This window comes from Scophthalmus maximus, chromosome 19 (genome assembly GCF_022379125.1).
Source record: "Scophthalmus maximus strain ysfricsl-2021 chromosome 19, ASM2237912v1, whole genome shotgun sequence".
Classification (NCBI taxonomy): domain Eukaryota; kingdom Metazoa; phylum Chordata; class Actinopteri; order Pleuronectiformes; family Scophthalmidae; genus Scophthalmus; species Scophthalmus maximus.
The window spans coordinates 13,446,156-13,467,468 of record NC_061533.1 but is presented as its reverse complement, the minus strand read 5'-3'; the positions used below and the strand labels follow the sequence as shown (position 1 = coordinate 13,467,468).

At 42.7% G+C, this 21,313-nt stretch overlaps 1 protein-coding gene across 6 annotated transcripts; it reads left to right on the top strand.

The window, feature by feature from the left end:
* Positions 1-277: 277 nt before the first annotated feature.
* acacb (acetyl-CoA carboxylase beta) lies at positions 278-21,312 on the top strand. Of its 6 annotated transcripts, none has more exons than XM_035639393.2 (54): positions 278-432; positions 2,303-2,876; positions 5,873-6,005; positions 6,121-6,259; positions 6,433-6,542; positions 6,652-6,733; positions 6,824-6,922; positions 7,067-7,176; positions 7,308-7,418; positions 7,499-7,708; positions 7,811-7,981; positions 8,091-8,252; positions 8,353-8,516; positions 8,632-8,782; positions 8,867-8,970; positions 9,059-9,140; positions 9,235-9,380; positions 9,468-9,618; positions 9,719-9,853; positions 10,095-10,241; positions 10,338-10,526; positions 10,652-10,752; positions 10,836-10,924; positions 11,042-11,166; positions 11,254-11,367; positions 11,796-11,909; positions 12,004-12,093; positions 12,186-12,304; positions 12,666-12,689; positions 13,263-13,403; positions 13,515-13,614; positions 13,715-13,822; positions 13,933-13,989; positions 14,552-14,593; positions 14,677-14,892; positions 15,050-15,202; positions 15,504-15,707; positions 15,798-15,953; positions 16,036-16,158; positions 16,252-16,521; positions 16,648-16,745; positions 16,866-16,986; positions 17,079-17,189; positions 17,604-17,747; positions 17,846-17,966; positions 18,061-18,157; positions 18,263-18,359; positions 18,461-18,596; positions 18,691-18,868; positions 18,974-19,086; positions 19,195-19,349; positions 19,483-19,653; positions 19,824-19,960; positions 20,233-21,312. In XM_035639393.2, the coding sequence occupies exons 2-54, from the start codon at positions 2,323-2,325 to the stop codon at positions 20,357-20,359; spliced, it is 7,302 nt and encodes a 2,433-aa protein (XP_035495286.2). In that variant the 5' UTR covers positions 278-432; positions 2,303-2,322; the 3' UTR covers positions 20,360-21,312. The 6 variants fall into 6 exon arrangements, with proteins under 6 accessions (XP_035495286.2, XP_035495287.2, XP_047184969.1 ...); XM_047329013.1 differs by lacking the exon at positions 278-432 and adding an exon at positions 748-883; XM_035639394.2 differs by lacking the exon at positions 12,666-12,689.
* Position 21,313: the final 1 nt, after the last annotated feature.

Below are 21,313 nucleotides of genomic sequence, written 5' to 3'. Positions count from 1 at the left end.
TGAACCAGAAGAGGAAGAAATTCCTTGTTACAAATAACTGATTGGTTGAGACCAATTTTATCAATTCATCTGCAGAAAACATTTTGCAGAAGCAGCCATATGCACTAAAAAAAATGTTCGCCACATTTCAGCCTTTTGATCGACATTTTGGGGGGAATGCTCTTGTGAATTTATTTCTTATGCTTGACCCTTATACTCTTCCGTACTGCCGGTCTCCGGGACCGCCCACTCTGCTGGCCGTTTAAGTCGGCGCTTCCTGCTTTCCTTTGATCCAGAGACTGAAGCATCGCGCTCACACACGATCTCCGGGAGTTTTCCTTCTTCCTGGGCGGAGCTTGAAATCCTCCCAAGACGACACATGTTTACAATCCAAGCGAGGAGGAGGAGGAGGAAGAGGAGGAGGTGACGGTGACGGTGGTGGACTTGAAAGAGGTAGGTGCTGCTGGTGGTGGTAGGTGCCGGTGACACTCACTGTCGCTGGCATGGGCAATATTCAAACCGGGGCGGTTCACTTTGGGCGCAGTTTGAGTTTTCATTGTCGAGGATGAGGAAGCGACAGCAACAACATCTTTTGGCTAGCTGTGAGAAAAGCCAGCCCGTTAGCCGAGCGTGTGCTGCAACAGCAGCTACAACAACAACAACAACAACAACAACGGCAGATCAATGTGTAAACTTCATGTTTCTACAGATTAATATCGTTGTGTAAAGTCACTTCAATGGTTCAAACCTCAGACGTCCCTCGTCGATGCACATTTGACCCAACGTTGGATCTTCAAAGGCAGCGTTGTTTTCCTGTTGAGCATGAACAAGGGTTCATCTCCAGAACTGACTTTCTATATTCATCCTGCTGTGCTTCATCTCTTCAAGTCTTTGTCAGTAGCAGGTGATAAAGCAAGTTTAGTCTGTTGTCATTTCCTGTGCATAGAGCAAAGATCACCATACTTTAACTTTGTTATTCTTTTTATCAATCAGTGGGATGTCTAATTTTCAATTTAAAATTCCATAGTCAATCACCGGAAGTACTTGCTTTCAAAAAAAACATTTGCAATGTTTTTTGATGATGACATAAAGTTCCCCTGTCAAGCGGCTGCAGAGGACAACTGCCTCCTTGTCCGTCCCTTTCACAGGAATGTGTTAATATATCTTTGTCTGATGTGCTAACTTAAGATTCACATGATGAATATTTGTTTGCACATTACTCTGTCCTCCACATCTTTGTAACCTTCAGATGGATGTGTGTTGCCTGCTCCTCACCCCTCACTCCCTCAGTGTTGACCTTTACCCCACATGGAGTAGCCTTGGTTCTCACGTCAGCTGTTAAAGTCGAGCTGTTTGTGGGACACTGACTGAAATGTAGCCTGCCGGGTCCCGCCACCATAGTCCACTATCTTCATTTACAAATCAGACTTGATAGTCGAGAAGAGTGTGCATATCATTTGAACCATTGCTCATAAGAGAGTTTTAGTTGATTTATTTAATATAAAAGACTATCTGCATTTAATTAGTATAGATGTTTGTTTTTTTTGGTTGAGCTGGTATTAAAGTAAGAATTTCAATGTTTTTCTCGCTGACTTTTGAGGTTAAACTGAATCCACAGACCTTATCTCAAATTACACGAGCGTCTCTGTCCTCAGTGAGTCTATGACCTCCAGCCATTTATAAAGAAATGTCCTTGCACTAGAATAGCTCACAGTGAGCAGAGCTATGTAGTATAATGTTTTCTAAAATTCACTTGAGATCTGATGGCAAGGCCATAATGTCTCTCTATCATAGTTTGACTCATAGTAGAATGTAGACCAGTAACACTATTTTTGTGTGAAAAAATCTGACAACGATATATTTAGCTTTGCACTTTTGTAACATTGTAGGACTCATGATGGACAGTTTACAAAAAAATAAACATGTTTTTTTTTTTTATTCAATACTTTCTTCTTCCTCATCAAAACCTGGTGCTTACATTACCCAAAGTGCAACTCAACTCAAGTCCCTCAGTTGCACAGATTCAGGTTTGTTACTATGAGCCGCCAGCTTCAAGTAGAGATGAGGAGCAGGCTACAGAGATCTGGGGCTTCTCCAGATTGTTCTCATTTTCAAACTTGTAGGCTTCAGCCCCAACCAATGCTGCAAAGCAATAAATCAGACCGTTCACAGTTTGCTCTGGAGCCACAAAAAAATCTTTATACAACTTTCATCATATATGCAGTAGGATGTGAACAGACAATAAAATGATGGGTCCACCTTTAAGTTGGCCGATGTTGTGTAGATGTTACTTTAATCTCTTCTCTCTCTTCTATCGTTGCAGTCACAGGAGGATGTCTGTAAATGTTCGTCTTAGCAGCTTTGGGATTAGTCCTATGGATATTGTTGCTACTGTGGAGGGCTAATATCAAGACGGCAGCGATGCCCGTGAAAGGAGAGGAATGTCCATCTGGCTGTGGTCCGCCAGCAGCAGAGGAGGACATGCCCGCTGCAAACACTCCTCATTCTGGCGAACATTCCCTCTCAACAGTTCCCACTACCTCAACGTGCAAAGAGAATCCTACTCCTCCGGCCGACAGTCCCTGTGCGGGTCTTGATGTCAAAGCAGTGGACTCCGGGCCTCCGCAGTCCTCCGCTGAGGTCAATTCAAAGCTGCCATCGTTGCCACCGACTGCTCAAAAACCTCACAAAACCAAAGTGCCAATGCTCAGCTCCGGGCCCGAGGCGAGGGAACGCCTCAAATTCATTCTCGGAGCATCAGAGGACAACTCCTCAGACGAGGAGCCTCTGGTGGGCAAACCTCCAAGTGGTGCAGCGCAGCCCTCGACCTCCACCAGGAAATCTTCCCCTCAGCAGGCATCTGGTGCCGTAACGAAGTCCAGCTTCTCGGGCATCAAGTAAGACTTTGTTTTTCATTCATTCATTCATCGTCTACCGCTTTATCCATTTAAGGGTCCCGGGGGGAACTTTGTTTTTATGCATGCAAATTCGATGTCAACTATCCAGGGTCACTCCCATCATGTGACCGTACGTAGGTGAAACACTCTTGTCAGGCATGTTGTTTTTAAAGGTTTGGCAGATGATTTGCATGTGTCTGAAAGCCAATCATGTGCCATGAAGCAATGCCTCTGCTCGCCCGGTCTCCACAAGCCGTGTTATATCACCTGACTGCATCGAGCTGACCTGTGTTGTTGTCGTCGCATGCAAACACCTCTGCTCTATTATTGGAGCCAGAGCCTCAGCCGGTGACTTTGAAACCTGTGGTGTGACTCTAGGTCACAACGCAGCAAACACACTTTTGCAAAATGAAAACAACTTAAACAAACTCTTATATTTTTCTGTCACCGTTTTCATAGTTAAGAGGGTTTTTTAAATTCCCAGCGACGGTACATTATATGATGGAGGGTCAGAGGAGTTGTTTATTGCACACAGGTATGTGTTTGACTTGACATGCTTGTTGATTTTGGATAGACTCGTGGATAAGGTTAAGTGTGCTAGTGGGACTTCATGAAAAGGGAGAATGTTTCTTCTGCAAATCTAGGCCTCGGAAGCATCTTTCTGCAATTCAAAGGAATATAAACCCTTTAGAAAATATATCTTTTTGTGCGTGAGTGGATAAAGATTTCAGTCTTTTCCTGTCCTGAACTTATGCTACATTATTTTGTCTGAATACTCATTGCTTTATTATTTTTCATAAAAGAAGTAGAATGAATCCCTTAGTGCTGGTGTTGGCCTCTGCTGTTATTGTATTAACAATGAGCAGCCTGTGATCGTTCTCGGGGGATCTGTTTATATTTTGCTGCACATGTGGGAGTAGAGAGTGGAGGGAGCGCTTGAGAGGAAGCACATTTGTAGTGGTCCCTTTCTTTTGCTCTTATTTTAAAATGTGTTTCTACTACTAAGTTGCGAAGAGCCATGAAGAAGGCCGTGCAATGGAGGGAAGCGGCTGTCAAAGTCTCAACTTGTTCCCGTATCTCAGCAGGAAAGCTCCGTTAAGAGGTTTGATACTGTTGTGTAGTCATTTGATACTTTAGCTGCCATGTTTGTTATTTGGACAGATAACACATGCTTTACGTTAGAGCAGCAGAAATAATGGAAGACAACACAAATCTGCTTTGTACATAAGTTCAGCAAATGTCTAAGCAACTTCTGCAGATTATTTTTTTTTAACAGGAATGCACGCTAGTGCGGCGATACTGTTGTTATGTAGAGCCTGTCTTGGCACATGTAGGTTTGAGGAAATAAAAAATAAAAAAAACCTACTACAACATTGGTTTACTCCCTAGAGGAGGGAAGTGTAAAACTGACCAGAATGACTTTGTGGTGTCATCATGAAGCAATATAGTAATACACTTTTCCTTAGGACAGGTTATGTTCATGAATTGTTTGTTGTATTTCAATTTAACCCCGTCATATCATGCACCACGCACTGGAAACAAAGGGTAAGAAAGTGGGTGAGAAGTGCATGACACATTGAGCTGTAAAAGGTTATCAAAAAACCAGCTCAATAACCAAGTACTATCTGCATTTCCTCAGTGAACAGTTCAAAACAGGAGTTAAGTATAAAGTTCATATCAACCGAGGCAGAATTGCTCTGCAGCTCCACGATACAGGCCACGCAGTTCCTCAGTGATATCTGAGCATGGGACAGGATTTCTGTGAAGGTACAGTACACCTGACTCGTGGTGCAATTACAGTGAGACTTTGGAATAAGCAAGACTTGAGCCAACAGATAAAAATGGTATGTAAAACGATCTAATGTTACTGCACTATGTATTCTACGTGCATATGAAAAACATAGGAAAAATATTTTGCATTTGCTTTCTTATTGTAATCAGTGTTGTATCTTATACAATATTGATATTGTATAAGGAATTAGAGCAATTAAATCACGACTTCTGTTTTACCTTTTTTGTATTTAATGACATTGCTTCTCTTTTAATCTCAAAAGAATCTGTTGTCAAATGTTAAACCAAGGCAGATGGTTTAACATCTGCCTTGGTTTAACATTTTTGTAGCATAAAATTGAGCTTTTGATTCTAATTCGAAACTTGCCAACAACTTGAATTTTACACTGAGTAGAGCAAAGAGGCACATTTCATTGTTCATGGAACCTGCATTATTGATTGTCAGAGTATGGAAAGACAATAACCAATCATTATTATCACTGACTACTATGTTGAAATAACCTAATAGTCATTCACGAATATAAGTATCACTTAAAATCGCAATAAACATTAAAGGCTGTATGTCAGTGTCAACTAAATCTCATGATTTGAAATGATTCCATATTTAAAGATGACAGTTAGTTTGTTCATCCCATTTAATCCAATATTCAACATCTGTTCCCTGTCAACACAATTCCAGCCTGGCTGGTGCATTTGAAATATTAATTTGAATATACTGTATGTTTTATCCTGATGCTGACACATTTAGTTTTATTGGCACTGCTGTGGTGAACAACTGATAAAGAGGTTCAGCAAAACTGATTGTGTTCCTGAAACGTACAGTTTTTTTGAGATTACATGCTCTTGCGCAGAGCAGCGGTGACGTGTGATTTCAAAGATAAGGTCAGAAATAAATGAGTTTGTTTTGACTATTGCAGAGACAGGCTGAACTTTGACTTGGGTTTAAGTTTTTCACTGCTGTTGTTGACTTGTTGCTGTCACGTAGTTTGTTAACAGGACCTGATCGACACAGTTCTGTCACTGATCTCCATCATGGCTGCTGTCAGGCACCGTGCTCTGCTTCTGTTTTAGAGTACGACATGCTCACTGTGGTTTGTCAGGATTATTTAAATAATGTTACAGCTAAAATGCAAAACTAAAATACGCCCAGGTAAGTTTAGCTGTGGTATTGGACAAGACGACTAACCATGAGCTTTCCACTCCAGGCCTAGCATGTCTGGTCTTCATTTGGTGAAAAAAGGACGTGAACACAGAAAGATGGATCTACAGAGGGACTTCACCGTGGCCTCTCCGGCTGAGTTTGTCACTCGATTTGGTGGCAACCGTGTTATCGAAAAAGTAAGAATAAAAGTCCTTCCTGAATTTTTAGAATCTCTATTTTTACACTTGTTAATGCCGTTGCAAGTTTTTTATTGGAAATGTCTTATTTCTGAGGTTTGTGTTTCTGTTCCAGGTGCTGATAGCTAACAATGGCATTGCTGCAGTCAAATGTATGCGCTCTATCCGTCGCTGGTCCTACGAAATGTTTCGCAATGAGAGGACCATCCGCTTTGTGGTCATGGTAACCCCTGAAGACTTGAAAGCAAATGCAGGTCATTGTGAACTTGATGCTTATGCTTTATTATTACCCATTATCAGTTATCACCAAGCAGTTATCTGGCTGGAAGTGAGAGTTTGTCCACGCTGTCAAGGAAAAAGATTCCCTGGGAACTTTTACTGAATAAATATTCAGCTGTTACATGTGACTCTCTTTTCCCCCCTGTAGAATACATTAAAATGGCAGACCATTACGTGCCTGTACCTGGTGGGCCCAACAATAACAACTATGCCAATGTAGAGCTGATAGTGGACATTGCAAAAAGAATCCCAGTACAGGTACATTTTCAGTTTTTATCTACACAAATGTGTTTTTGCCTCTGAATTAAACCTTTCCTCTGTGATAAATGACCGTTTGGCACATCTCTTTGTGTATTATTCTTAACAGGCTGTGTGGGCTGGTTGGGGCCATGCCTCAGAAAATCCCAAACTGCCTGAGCTCCTGGACAAAGCAGGGATATCCTTCTTAGGTATGTATAAAGAAAGTTTGAAAACAGATAAATTTACTTTAGTACCTGTGTCACATGTCATTGTTTAATGATGATTGACCTTTTTGTCAGGGCCGTCCAGTAAGGCCATGTGGGCTCTTGGAGACAAGGTGGCATCATCCATTGTGGCCCAGAGTGCTGGCATCCCCACACTACCATGGAGCGGATCAGGTGACGCATTACCTCCACACACCGTCTTAGTTCACATAATGTGGAGTAAGAGATATTGTGCTGACTGCACAGGGTACAGACTAACTGACAGGGTTAATGCTTTCATCTGTGTAGCACATATACTCAATTCAAATTATGCTTCAGGCCTGAGAGTGGACTGGACAGAGGAGGACCAAGGAGGGGGCAATGTGATCTGTGTTCCTCCAGAGGTCTACACAAAGGGCTGTGTTCATGACGTAGATGATGGCCTAGCTGTAAGCATGATAAGCGCAGTCATCAAAATGATATAAACACAACATTTCAACACACCTTATTTTTTCTGAAAATATTCCCTTCAAGAATTTATCTTTTGGGAAGTCATATTTTCTGTGTTATTTCTTTGCAGGGAGCTGAAAGAATTGGTTATCCAGTTGTTATCAAGGCCTCTGAGGGCGGTGGTGGAAAGGGAATCCGTAAAGTGGAAAGTTCTGAGGATTTTTCCACTTCATTTAGACAGGTTTGTGTAATTACATTTTATAGCCCTACTTAATAAATTTGAGCTTCTTTCTGCTCACGTTTTCTTTTTTTTGAGTGCAGGTCCAGGCAGAGGTAACTGGCTCACCGATCTTCATCATGCAGCTGGCTCAGCATGCAAGGCACCTTGAGGTTCAGATACTGGCTGATGAGTATGGCAATGCCATTTCTCTGTTTGGGCGAGACTGTTCCATCCAGAGAAGGCACCAGAAGATCATAGAGGAGGCTCCTCCCACCATAGTTGCTCCCTCGACGTTCGAGCAAATGGAACGGGTTAGTTTACGCCACTTAACGTTTTTATTTTTGACACTAAATAACCCAGCTTGTCTGAGCGAGACTTTTACATTTTGTCTCCTAATCATTCTTCCGGGCTAGTATGCTGTGCGACTTGCTAAGATGGTGGGCTACGTGAGTGCAGGTACTGTGGAGTATCTCTTCTCTGAAGATGGTTGTTTCCATTTCCTGGAGCTGAATCCTCGCCTGCAGGTTGAACATCCTTGTACAGAGATGATTGGGGATGTAAACCTGCCCGCTGCCCAGCTTCAGGTAAACCTCTGTCAGTTGACACTAATTATAACACATGACCAAAATGATTCCTTATTAATCTAAAGAGATTAAATCCTGCAATTGTAACTCAGGGTTTCATCTCTGATAGATTGCAATGGGAATCCCCCTTCATAGAATTAAGGACATCCGCTTGCTTTATGGAGAAACTCCATGGGGCGACACGATCATTGACTTTGAGAATCCAGACTGCATTCCAAGCCCAAGAGGGCATGTCATAGCTGCTCGCATAACCAGCGAGAACCCCGATGAGGTAGGGCTCAATTTTATCAACTCTCAAAACACAGAAGTTTTCCACCAAATCCTTTTAACCTCGAAAGACTAACTTGCTGTCCTTGTGCCGTCACCCACAGGGTTTCAAGCCCAGTTCTGGCACCGTGCAGGAGCTGAACTTCCGCAGCAGTAAAAACGTATGGGGTTATTTCAGTGTGGGCGCGACTGGTGGCCTGCATGAATTTGCAGACTCGCAGTTTGGACACTGTTTCTCCTGGGGCGAGAACCGCGAAGAAGCCATTTCGTAAGCCTGGTTTTTGATGAGGCCTTGACATCTGATATTTCACAGTCACCTTTAAGGAAGTTTCTTGGAGGATACATGTGTTCCCATCAGATGTGACATTTTCCATATGCTTTAGGAACATGGTGGTGGCCATGAAGGAGCTGTCCATCAGAGGAGACTTCAGGACGACGGTCGAATACCTCATCAAGTTGCTGGAGACAGAAAGCTTCAGAAACAACGACATTGACACGGGCTGGCTGGATCATCTCATTACAGAGAAAGTGCAGGTAAGAGACCGAAGACCTGATGCCTGATCTTTGAGAAGCTTCTTCGTTTTATTGGATCATTTAAGCCATGTGCTCTTTATGCAGGCAGAGAGACCAGATACCATGCTGGGTATTGTCTGTGGGGCTTTGCACGTAGCGGATGCTAGCTTCAGAAAGAGCATGTCTGACTACCTACATTCCCTGGAAAGGTCAGTGGCCGCAGTCCCTTCTTGTCAATGTCTCACTTCGGTTTTTTTTGTACTCATGTAGCTGACTTTTAATCTGCTACATCCTCAGAGGCCAGGTACTGCCTGCAGCCAGTCTCCTAAACTCTGTCAATGTGGACCTAATCTATGAGGGAGTCAAGTTCTGCCTCAAGGTGCTGCATCAGTCTTATTCCCTTCTCGATTTCCTTGTTTGACTCAACCTCTCGCTTTTTCTAATCAACACATTTTCCCTGATGCCGTCTGCAGGTGGCTCGCCAGTCCCCAACAACTTATGTCCTTACGATGAACAGCTCCGACATTGAAATAGATGTCCACAGGCTGAGTGATGGAGGCCTCCTGCTGTCCTACGACGGCAGCAGCCACACCACCTACATGAAAGAGGAAGTAGACAGGCAAGACCGTGACCATTTTCTAGATGAATGAATTGGCTGCACATATTTTCCTTTCCTTATTTTCTTTATACTTTTTTTAATCCACAGCTACCGCGTCACTGTTGGCAACAAGACCTGTGTATTTGAGAAGGAGAAGGATCCCACAGTGCTGAGGTCGCCCTCTGCTGGCAAATTGCTGCAGTACATGGTTGAGGATGGAGGCCACCTTGGTGCAGGGGAGACCTACGCTGAGATTGAGGTGACAGATTTTGGCAAAATGTGCAATGCCTGCAATTTCGTGAGGAGTGCTGTATGTTAATGTGTTGATTTTGACTTTGCTGTTTGTGCTGTGGATTCAGGTGATGAAGATGGTGATGACTTTGTCTGTGCAGCAGTCTGGTTGTATCCACTTTGTTAAGAGGCCTGGCGCAGTACTGCAGACTGGCTGTGTGGTTGCAAACATCGCCCTGGATGACCCCAGCAGTATACATCGGGTAGATTATTCCACATCGCTGTTTACTGCACATCATTTGATCTCTCAGTCGTACCTTGTTATTCATAGCACTTTCTCAAAATATTCTGATGTCCAGGTCTTATTCGAATGTAATAAGTTGGCATACGTTTTCACCGTTGATTTATTCAGTTCTGGTTGGAAAACAATCTTGTAACTGTTTTTGTTGTTAACAGCAGGTGACAATGGACACTGTTCTTTTCCATTTTCGCCCTCCCTCACAGGTGGAGCTCAACACAGCCACCCTGCCAACCCAGCAAGCGCTGCCCATGGTTGGGGAAAAACTTCACCAGGTCTTCCACAGTGTGCTCGAAAACCTGATTAAAGTCATGGATGGGTACTGCCTTGAAGAGCCCTACTTCAGCACCAAGGTACACAACAGTCCCGCTGCCACGACAAGATTCCTGAATTACAGACGTCGAGAAGTTTTATTGAATTTATTTGCATGTTTGGGTTCATGTCCATAGCTGAAACAGTGGGTGGCGACCCTGATGAAGACTCTAAGAGACCCTTCCCTGCCGCTGTTGGAGCTCCAGGAGATCATGACCAGTGTGGCGGGTCGTATTCCACCTGGCGTTGAGAAAGATATCCGTAAAGTCATAGCTCAGTACGCGAGCAACATCACCTCTGTCCTCTGCCAGTTCCCCAGTCAGAAGGTGATGGACCTGCAACAACAAAGTGCCGTTTTAAAATTGTGCCTGTGTCACATAGCAAATTCTTTGAATATAAACCACCACTCTTGTCAGTATATCATAATGATGTTTCCTTTGTTTCACTCTAGATTGCAAATATGCTAGACAGCCATGCAGCGACCCTACAGCGGAAGCCTGATCGAGAGGTTTTCTTCATGAACACTCAGAGTATTGTACAGCTGATACAGAGGTGTGTTTTTGTGGTCAAATGCAGCAGTAATAACACTGATGAGTGATATTGGTATTAGATTGTTTGACACATGTTCTGTTCAGGTACCGCAGTGGAATCCGTGGTTATATGAAGTCTGTGGTTCTCGATCTCCTGAAGCGTTACCTGCAAGTAGAGATGCAGTTTCAGGAAGGTGACAATAATACTCTCTCAGTTTTAAAATGGGAAACTCTAAATGAGAAGTTTTCTTTATTGTGACTGCAGTAGACCTTAAGTTGAAATTATTTTTGCCCCTTTTTCGCCCAAACAGCTCACTATGACAAGTGTGTCATCAACTTGAGAGAGAAGCACAAACCTGACATGAGTCCTGTGCTGGAGTACATCTTCTCTCATGCCCAAGTGTCCAAGAAGAACATCCTGGTTACAATGCTCATAGTAAGTCTTTCACCCACATGGACGCAGCAATCACTCCTCCGACGACAAATATTTGTGTTGTGATAATGTGTGGTTAACTTTGTGCAGGACCAACATTGTGGAAGGGATCCCACCTTGGCAGATGAGCTGATGGCTATTCTGAATGAACTCACACAACTCAGCAAGATGGAGAACTCAAAGGTGGCATTGAGAGCCAGACAGGTAAGACAACCTGCATCTCACTTTATCTGCTTTCAGACGCCCACTAAAGTCCGGACATTTCCTCAACTTCTCAGGAGGGAAGGGTGTAAATGTGACTCATTCACTCACACATTTTCTGGCACATTTCCTGCCAGTGCCCTAAAAATATATTACGGAAAATGTCTGAGTGAGCAGGGAGATCTGTGGAAGATTCCGAGTGAGCGAGTTGCTGCTCTACCCAGGCGCCACACCTCACCTGAATGTTCCTGAAATGTTCCTGCTTTTGTGAACATGTCTGACTCAGATGGTCTCCTGCGGTTTTCTGCATATGTGAATGACAAACTCTTCTTTGAATATATAATTGAAACACTTTTTTTTTTACTTTAAAAAATGATGTTTTTCCTTTTCCTGCCTGATTATTTGATGTTGTATTTGTAAATATTTCTCAGGTCTTGATTGCCTCTCATTTACCATCATACGAACTGAGACACAACCAGGTGGAGTCCATCTTCCTTTCAGCCATCGACATGTATGGCCACCAGTTCTGTCCAGAAAACCTAAAGGTTAGCTTCGTGTGGAGACATTTCATTTTTTGCCTGTTTTTGGGGGAGCCCGAAAGTGAAAAAAAAAAATCCTACTTGTTTCCATTTCTCACAGAAACTCATTCTCTCTGAAACCTCCATTTTTGACGTTTTGCCCAATTTCTTCTATCACTCCAATCAAGTTGTGTGCATGGCTGCCCTAGAGGTATGATCGGTGGAAACACACAGAAGGATTTCTTTTCTACGCATTTTATTGTTGTTTACGTACTCAGTACTTACTGATGTCTTGACTTTCAGGTGTATGTGCGCAGAGCTTATATCGCCTATGAGCTAAACAGCATCCAGCATCACCAGTTGCAGGAAGGAACGTGTGCTGTAGATTTCCAGTTCATGTTGCCATCGTCACATCCAAACAGGTAACGTATTGCCTTCAAAAACTGCACTGCAAAGTTTAATTTCCAGGCTCACATGGAGGAAATTCCGGCCATAAAACATTTGTCTTTCTGCCTTCAGCCATCATTTTATAATAAATTGTACTGATTTAACAGATTTATCTTTGAACATGAAACCACACAGCTGTACGGTCACAGAGTCGTATGTAAACTGCTGCTGTAACTGCTCATGGCTAAATCTGAATGCAGACAGTTTCTTCCCTCTGGGACATTAATGTGAATGTGCAAAGCGACAAAGTGCTTTCATCTAATCACAATGCCTAGAGCTAGTGGTGCAGTTTGACCATCTACCGCTAATATTCACCTGTCAATCATCTTATTTCAGAGGGAGCAGCCCTACTCTGAACAGGTAGAGTAAAGCTCCTCCCAGCCAGACAAACCTCCTGGTCGTGTGTACAGTATGTCCCAACGCATGCTGGATGCACCGTGCTGCTTTTCTTCCTTTCTTTCTGTGACGACAGAAACATTTGTTTCAGGACTCCTCTAACAAGTCCTTCCTAAGCTATATTTCTCCGTGTATCTGTTGTTTCTCTGAACTTGTCAAACAATACTGAGCTTTTTGAGAAGTGCATCCTTTATTTTTTTTTGTGCCTCTCAAAAACTTCAAAGATTTTAGATCACTATCTAATGGACATTTTTTTTTTCATTCTTAATTTTCAACTCTCAATCGAGATATAGTAATAATTGCCCCCTTGTTAACAACAATCCATAACCCCTTTCAATTCAATACAGGACATGTACCAATAGACTGTATGTAATTATAATATAAATGGGTGGGAACACCCACACTTTAATTGCTCTCTGTACCGATATGCGTACTCTTGGCTGTGTTTCTTTTCCTCGTTTTTTAAAGAGCAAACCTGTCTGTGATTATTCACTGGTCCTATCTTGCCGTCTGTGCCTGTGGGTGTCTCTTTTTCAGGGTTCCCGTGCCGATGCATGGATCGGGACAGTTTAACATGAGGCGGCAGTCAAGCGAGCTCTTCCAGGAGGGAGCATTCTCTCCACCCTGCCAGCGTATGGGGGCCATGGTGGCTTTCCAGTGCTTTGACGACTTCAGGAGGTCACTTTAACTTGATCAAAATGTCCTTTCTCCTTGTGTCAATTTCTGGCAAAGATGTGTAGATCAAAGATACAATAAAAAAAATTTTTTTTTAAATGTTTTTCTTTGCAGGAATTTTGATGAAGTTCTTTCCAGCTTTGTAGAACCGCTCTTGGAGAGTTCTCCGTTCTCGGAGTCCTGCTCCAGTCTTTATGAGGAGGAGAATTTCAAGGTGAGGGCTGTGTAAATCCTGCTGGCTTATGAAGTAAAAAAAAAAGGGCTATTTTCAACAGTGTACCTGCAGCCATCTGTTTTGCTTCCATCCTCTACAGAATACGAGGGAGAATCCAATCCACATCATTAATGTGTCCATAAAAACGGCAGACACGGAGGATGACAATGCCTTGGTCACAGCCTTGACTGCCTTTGCCCAGTCAAAGGTCAGTCACTAGATCTAAGATAACATATGACAGATTCTTATAAATTTAGGATATTGTTTAAGTTTTTGTCTTGTTGAAATGATTGGTATATGTTGCATTTTGTTTTACAGAGAGCAATCCTCTTTGAGTATGGAATCAGGAGAATCACATTTTTGATTGCACAGAAGGTAATACTGCAACAACAGTCTTACGCTTTTCATTAGGCCCACTATTATCTTTCTGTATATTAATTTGTAAATAACTTTAAAAAAGCCAACAATTGCTCTTTACTTTACAGAGTTTGAGACTAAAGATCAACTTGTGCTTTGTGTGTATAGTAGATCATAAATTATCATACTATGAAAAAACATAGTACTTAGTTTGCACCTTTTAGTGTGCTAAAGTTGTAGATAATGAGTACATTTTTCTATATATCCTGTTACTTCCTTTAATTTCTAATGCCTCTAGCTTTCTTAATAAGGAATATCTAAATCCTAATATTATTTTTAAATTGTTAATGCTGCTTATACCACTGGCTGGCTAAAAAGAAACTTAAATAATGTAGAAATTCTGCTGCTATCGCAGTTGTTTATGAACCATATTTTCCAAATCCCAGTCAATTCGTTTCGTAAGGTAGAAGTAATATCTCATAGTTTGGCCATTTGTATTTATTTCTGATATAATGTGGTTGTGACCAATTACATTTGCATTCTCTCATTATTATTTTTTTTTTCAATTTCATTCCGACAGAGAGAATTTCCCAAGTTCTTCACTTTCAGAGCTAGAGATGGGGTACGTTTTTGATCATCAGAATATAATGAATGAGCCGATATGCTTCTGTATGATGACACCCCTCTATCTGCACCCCTCCTCAGTTCCAGGAGGATCGGATTTATCGGAATCTGGAGCCAGCATTGGCGTTTCAGCTGGAGCTCAACCGTATGAGGAACTTTGACCTGAATGCTGTTCCCTGTGCCAACCACAAGATGCATCTCTACCTGGGCGCCGCTCGTGTTCAGGAGGGGGCTGAAGTCACTGACTACCGCTTCTTCATTCGAGCTATCATCCGCCACTCAGATCTCATTACAAAGGTGTGACGATAAACTGCAAGATACTGTTGTTGTTTTTTCATTGTTTTGAAAAATTGTTTTTCCAAGGAGGAAGAGCTTTTTGTTTGAAGAATACTAGATAGTTTACTGTTTCTAGCTGATGTTTGCAGTAACATGCAATTAAATCTCTCTATACCAGGAAGCCTCCTTTGAATACCTTCAAAATGAAGGAGAACGTCTTCTACTGGAGGCCATGGATGAGTTGGAGGTGGCCTTCAGTAACACCAGTGTCACAGACTGCAACCACATCTTCCTCAACTTTGTCCCGACAGTCATCATGGACCCTTCTAAAGTCAGTGTCCAGCCCATTCTGTATAAACTACCATGTTAGTGTTAGTGTTACTATAGTGTTGTTAAATAATTGGACCCATCCGAATACCTTTTCCTGGTCCATATCAAGGATTTTGATTCCAATAAATACTTTTACCGTGTCTTAATGTGATGCTAATGTCAAAAGTCCATATTCATTGAACTAATTGTATATACAGACATATCTTCTATACAGTTATATAAAATATCTTTAAAAAAAAAATATTGGATTGAACACTAAGTGTTCTATTTAACATCTTCGTTCTCTTCTCGGTAATAATCAGATAGAGGAATCTGTTCGCTCCATGGTAATGCGCTATGGCAGCCGTCTGTGGAAGCTGCGGGTCCTGCAGGCGGAGCTGAAGATCAACATCCGCCTGACACCAACAGGAAATGCCGTTCCTATTCGTCTGTTTCTCACTAATGAATCTGGATATTATTTGGACATCAGCCTGTACAAGGAGGTCACTGACCCAAGCTCCGGGCAGGTAAGGGCGGTGTCTCCTTGAGGCTTTTTTGTGTTTCGTTGCAGGGGACATTAATTGCTTCATTCACCTCCTCCACATCCTCTTTTGCAGATCATGTTCCAGTCATATGGAGACAAGCAGGGTCCTCTGCATGGCATGCTGATTAACACTCCTTATGTGACCAAAGACCTGCTGCAGGCCAAACGCTTCCAGGCTCAAACTTTGGGAACGACATATGTCTACGACTTTCCCGAGATGTTCAGACAGGTACTGCTGACTCACGGAATCAGACTTATTTCTCTCTTTGATATTAATTACGTGTCTGACTCTACTGAAATCCTTCTTTTAGGCTCTGTTCAAGCTGTGGGGTCCAGGGGACAAATACCCTAAAGATGTGTTGATTTGCACTGAGCTGGTTCTGGACCCACAAGGTCGACTGGTGCAGATGAACCGCCTGCCTGGGGACAATGATGTAGGATTCCATTTTAGGGCAATTACATTAACTGTTACACAATTGAATTTATTCTTTCTGTGTGTGATGAATCTGATAACTGCTCTTCACCAGGTGGGCATGGTTGCCTTCAGGATGAAGATGAAGACTCCTGAGTGCCCAGAGGGCAGAGACATCATCGTCATCTGTAACGACATCACTCACATGATCGGCTCATTCGGTCCTCAGGAGGATGAGCTGTTCCTCAGGGCGTCTGAGCTGGCTCGGGCCGAGGGCATCCCCCGCATTTACATCGCAGCCAACAGCGGAGCACGCATCGGCCTTGCTGAAGAAATAAAACACATGTTCCAGGTGGCATGGATCGACCCCACTGACCCCTACAAGGTGACTTCTTAGACACGTTTCTCATCACATTTTCACTTTGTGGTTGGAGAAGAAATGACCATAGGTAATTGCAAAACGTGTGGATTTGCATTTCCTATTGTACGTTATTTCCGTATCTTGCTGCAGGGTTTCAAGTACCTTTACCTGACACCTCAGGACTACACACGTATCAGCTCCACCAACGCTGTACACTGTCACCATGTAGAGGAAGGCGGAGAGTCCAGGTACAGTGCTTATTCTTACAAAGTACGGAAATACATGATGCTCTTGACTTCCTTCTGTGGGGATGAAATAATAAAATAGTAGAGATTTGTTGATTTTGTCATGGTGCCCATCCATTACAGGTACATCATCACTGACATCATCGGGAAGGATGAAGGTCTTGGTGTGGAGAACCTCCGAGGATCTGGCACCATCGCTGGAGAATCTTCTCAGGCCTATGAGGAGATTATTACAATCAGTATGGTGAGAATGTGGATGTGACGTCCCTTAGCAGTCGGAGCCAGTCGTCATCTTCTCTTGGGCTTTTTATTTTAACATACTTCATGCTCTTGCAGGTGTCGTGTCGCGCTATTGGAATCGGAGCCTATCTGGTCCGTTTGGGTCAGCGAGTGATCCAGGTGGAGAACTCTCACATTATCCTGACTGGAGCAGGGGCTCTGAACAAGGTTTGTTGGTCTGAACCGCCATGTTGTTTTACACACTAAATGCGACTTTGTCATTCAAATAACATCTAAATAAATATACTTCAGGTCCAGTGAGCCCTGCTCGGTTAAAAAAAAAGAGAAAATATTAGGGAAAAAACGGGCAATTGGGAGAATAATCAGGCAAAATAAGTTTTGTATAAAACAGACACATGCTGATTGCTGGTTTTGCACATTTGTAGTCTTAAGCACTAATTGTGGGCTTTAGTGATTGTTGGGTGACAGTTGGTGGGAAAGCAGATTGAGACAAAACTCTGCACAGTACACCTCAGAATATGAAAAGTGGGGGGAAAAAATTAAAGCTTCATTTTTTGTAGCTTTAATATTCAATTGTTGCAGGAAGACGAAAATGTAGCCATGGTCACCGTTTCTGTACAGGTTCTGGGCAGAGAGGTCTACACCTCCAACAACCAGCTGGGTGGAGTCCAGATCATGCACAACAATGGAGTCACTCACACCACTGTGCCTGATGACTTTGAGGGAGTCTTCACCATCCTCCAGTGGCTCTCGTACATGCCAAAGGTTTGGCTGAATGTGTGAAGTTCGTGCGGTGTCCCATCCGGATCTGAGTACAGTAACGGAACCAGATTACTAAACTAGAGTTTTTTCTCTCATCACAGAACAATCACTCCCCTGTGCCTGTTATAGCAGCTACAGATCCAGTGGACAGAGAGATAGAGTTCACTCCTACAAAAGCACCATATGACCCTCGCTGGATGCTGGCTGGTAGACCTCACCCCAGTGAGTTGCATGATCTAAAGCCTGAAACTTTCCCCTTTCAGTACTAAACCAAATCGATGTCCATGTTCTGAACACTCTTCCTTGGTGTCATCAGCGGTGAGAGGCGCCTGGCAGAGTGGATTCTTCGACCACGGCTCTTTCATGGAGATCATGGAGTCTTGGGCTCAGACGGTGGTGGTGGGGAGAGCACGGTAAAAATCTGTTTATACTCAATGTTAAAGTACTTAATTTGTAGGTTAATTGGTTATTAAACCTCACACTTAAAACTGATTATTAATTATGTTCAATGAGTACAGGTTAGGAGGAATTCCCCTTGGTGTCATTGCTGTTGAAACACGCACTGTTGAGTTCACTGTCCCAGCCGATCCAGCCAACCTGGCCTCAGAATCTAAAGTGAGAAAATCTTTCCAAATGTTTATGACATGCAATCTGCTGTGACTCTAATCAGAAAAGCCTTTCACCTCTGCCCTCGTGGTTTTGTGTGTTCATGTCAGGTTCTGCAGCAAGCTGGCCAGGTGTGGTTTCCAGATTCAGCCTTTAAAACAGCTCAGGCCATCTGTGACTTCAACCGTGAGCGTCTGCCTCTCATGGTGTTTGCCAATTGGAGGGGCTTCTCTGGGGGAATGAAGGGTAAAGGATGAATAAAGAAATTTGCAGAGAAACTTCATTAAATACTCTAGTTTTTTAACTATGAAAGAACTTCTTTTGCCTGTTTCTCTCTCAGATATGTATGACCAGATATTGAAGTTTGGAGCCTATATTGTGGATGCCCTGCGTAGTTTCCGCCAGCCGGTGCTGGTGTACATCCCACCACATGCTGAGCTGAGGGGAGGGTCCTGGGTGGTGATTGACCCCACCATCAACCCACTGTGTATGGAGCTCTATGCTGACAGGGAGAGCAGGTACACGAGTGCAGTGATGTTTTATTTCAATTGTTGGCATTTCAAACGACAGATGGATGTGTAATTACATGTTTTTTGTTTCCTTTTTGTGTTTTCTCTGTTCAGGGGCGGTGTGCTGGAAGCTGAGGGCACAGTGGAGATCAAATTCAGGAGGAAGGACCTGCTGAAGACCATGAGAAGACTAGATTCAGTCTATTCTAGTCTGGTTGAGAAGCTTGGTAAAAGCTCTTCATCTCAATTGATGCAGCCACTTGTATTTTCTTCACCATATCGCTAGGATCTTTGTAACCTCAGAGTGAGTCACAGCCCTGTTCTGTTTTCATCAGCTTCGCCAGAGCTGTCGCAAAAACAGTGCAGAGAGCTGGAGTCCAAGCTCAAAGCAAGGGAAGAATTCCTGTTGCCCATCTACCACCAGGTGGCAGTGCAGTTTGTAGACCTCCATGACACCCCAGGGAGGATGCAGGAGAAGGGTGTGATCACTGTGAGTGAACACTTCACAGTAACGCTTATGTTATTTCAGGGAATGTATGTGTAACACCACGTGCAGGAACTAAAACTGCACTCAGTGGAGGCGCATGGCTTCTATAACGCACTGTACAATGCTCTCTTGACAGGATATTTTGGACTGGAAGAATGTGCGGACCTTCTTTTACTGGCGTCTGCGTCGCCTCCTGTTGGAGCAGGTGGTGAAATGTGACATTCTGCAGGCCAACAAGGACCTTGGCGATGGACACATGCAGTCAATGCTGCGACGCTGGTTTGTTGAGACAGAGGGAACAGTCAAGGTATGTGGCGACGGCAAAAGTTACTTTCACCTAAGGCAAAGCTCATTTTATTTTATTTTACAGACGCTTTATAGTATGTGTTTCCCTGTCTGGTACTGTATGTTTATCCTCATCATAGTTAAAGACATACCTGATTAGAAATTTAAAGTTATGTGTGTTTACCTTCCCAGGCCTACCTTTGGGATAATAACCAAGCAGTAGTGGAGTGGCTTGAGAAGCATTTGTCAATGGAGGACGGCACTCAATCAGCCATCCGAGAGAACATCAAGTACTTGAAACGAGAAAACACTTTGAAACACATACGCAGGTATGTAGGAACACACACACACACACACACACACACACACAGTGTATGAATGATGTGTGATAGAAGAAGCGCTGTATGTAGAATGTGTGTGTTTATCCATAACTGCAACTTGACTGGGATGCATCCTGAGTCATTTAATATTGATAGAGATACCATGGTTTGTGAGTTTCTGATCTGACATCATGGAAAATCATACTTTCTTTCAACTTCAGAAAAATTGCAGAACAAAGTGTCCCCTTTTTAACAGCTTATAATTTTACCCTTGTTTCTAGCCTGGTGCAGGCAAACCCCGACGTGGCCATGGATTCCATCATCCACATGAGCCAGAACATCAGTCCGTCTCAGAGGGCCAAGCTCTTGCATCTGGTGGCTACTATGGACAGCGCCAGCCCCAGTTAAGCTGAGGGTTTTTTTCAGGTTATGCTATAAAAGAGAACAAAAGAGTATCTTCCATTAGATTGTGCCGTATAGGTAAAGAGTTGAAAAATTTAAAGCTATAGCAAGAAAAAAAATCGTATTACTTTACAGGATTATAGTTGGGGCAATTCTTTGAAACGCACACATGCCATAGTGACTTAATCGTCAGTTATCACAAAACCACTACAAAGCTCTGTCTGTCAAAATCCACTCCATTGATTGTCTTTTACCTTAGTTAGGTATCTGTACCTAATGGTTGGTCAGTGTTAAATGTATCTCAATAGGCTGATGCATTATATTGAGGTCAGGGTTATGCAATTGTAATGAAATGGGAGAGTTCATATTTAGGTGCTGGTTGTCACATTTAAAGGTATTCAATAAATATTTTTATTTAAGTATCTTAACAAAAAACAGAGGTAATATAAGTCAAAATTCAGATGCATTAACATGGTCAGTTAAAGTTTCAGTTTAATTTCTGTATGTTCTAAAACAAAATTATGATTTTACCAGTATTGTGATGCAGAAATGCGGATTAAAAAGCATGTTAAATTTTCTCTAATGCTGCAGTATTATGAGTGAAGTTGTGTTTGTCATTTCACTGTAGACGCGGGACTTGGTGGTCCGACCTTTTCATTGTCACTTTCAGTCTGTTTGTTTAGGAATGCCATCTTGTTTTATGTGCTAAAGACAATGGTATGAATGACAGAAGATAGTGTGACTTTCATGTATGTCGGTGTATCTCCGATATAAAGAAGCAATTCTTAAGACTCAGGTTTGTTGAAGATGGACATTAATGGCACATGTGGTTCCCCCCAGACGATGTCTTGATTTGCCTTACCTCTGATCACAATACCACAAATATCAACATTTCATTTGAATGTATATAAACTCTTGTATTCCAACCACGGCTGTTGGTAATAAATATCATTGATATAT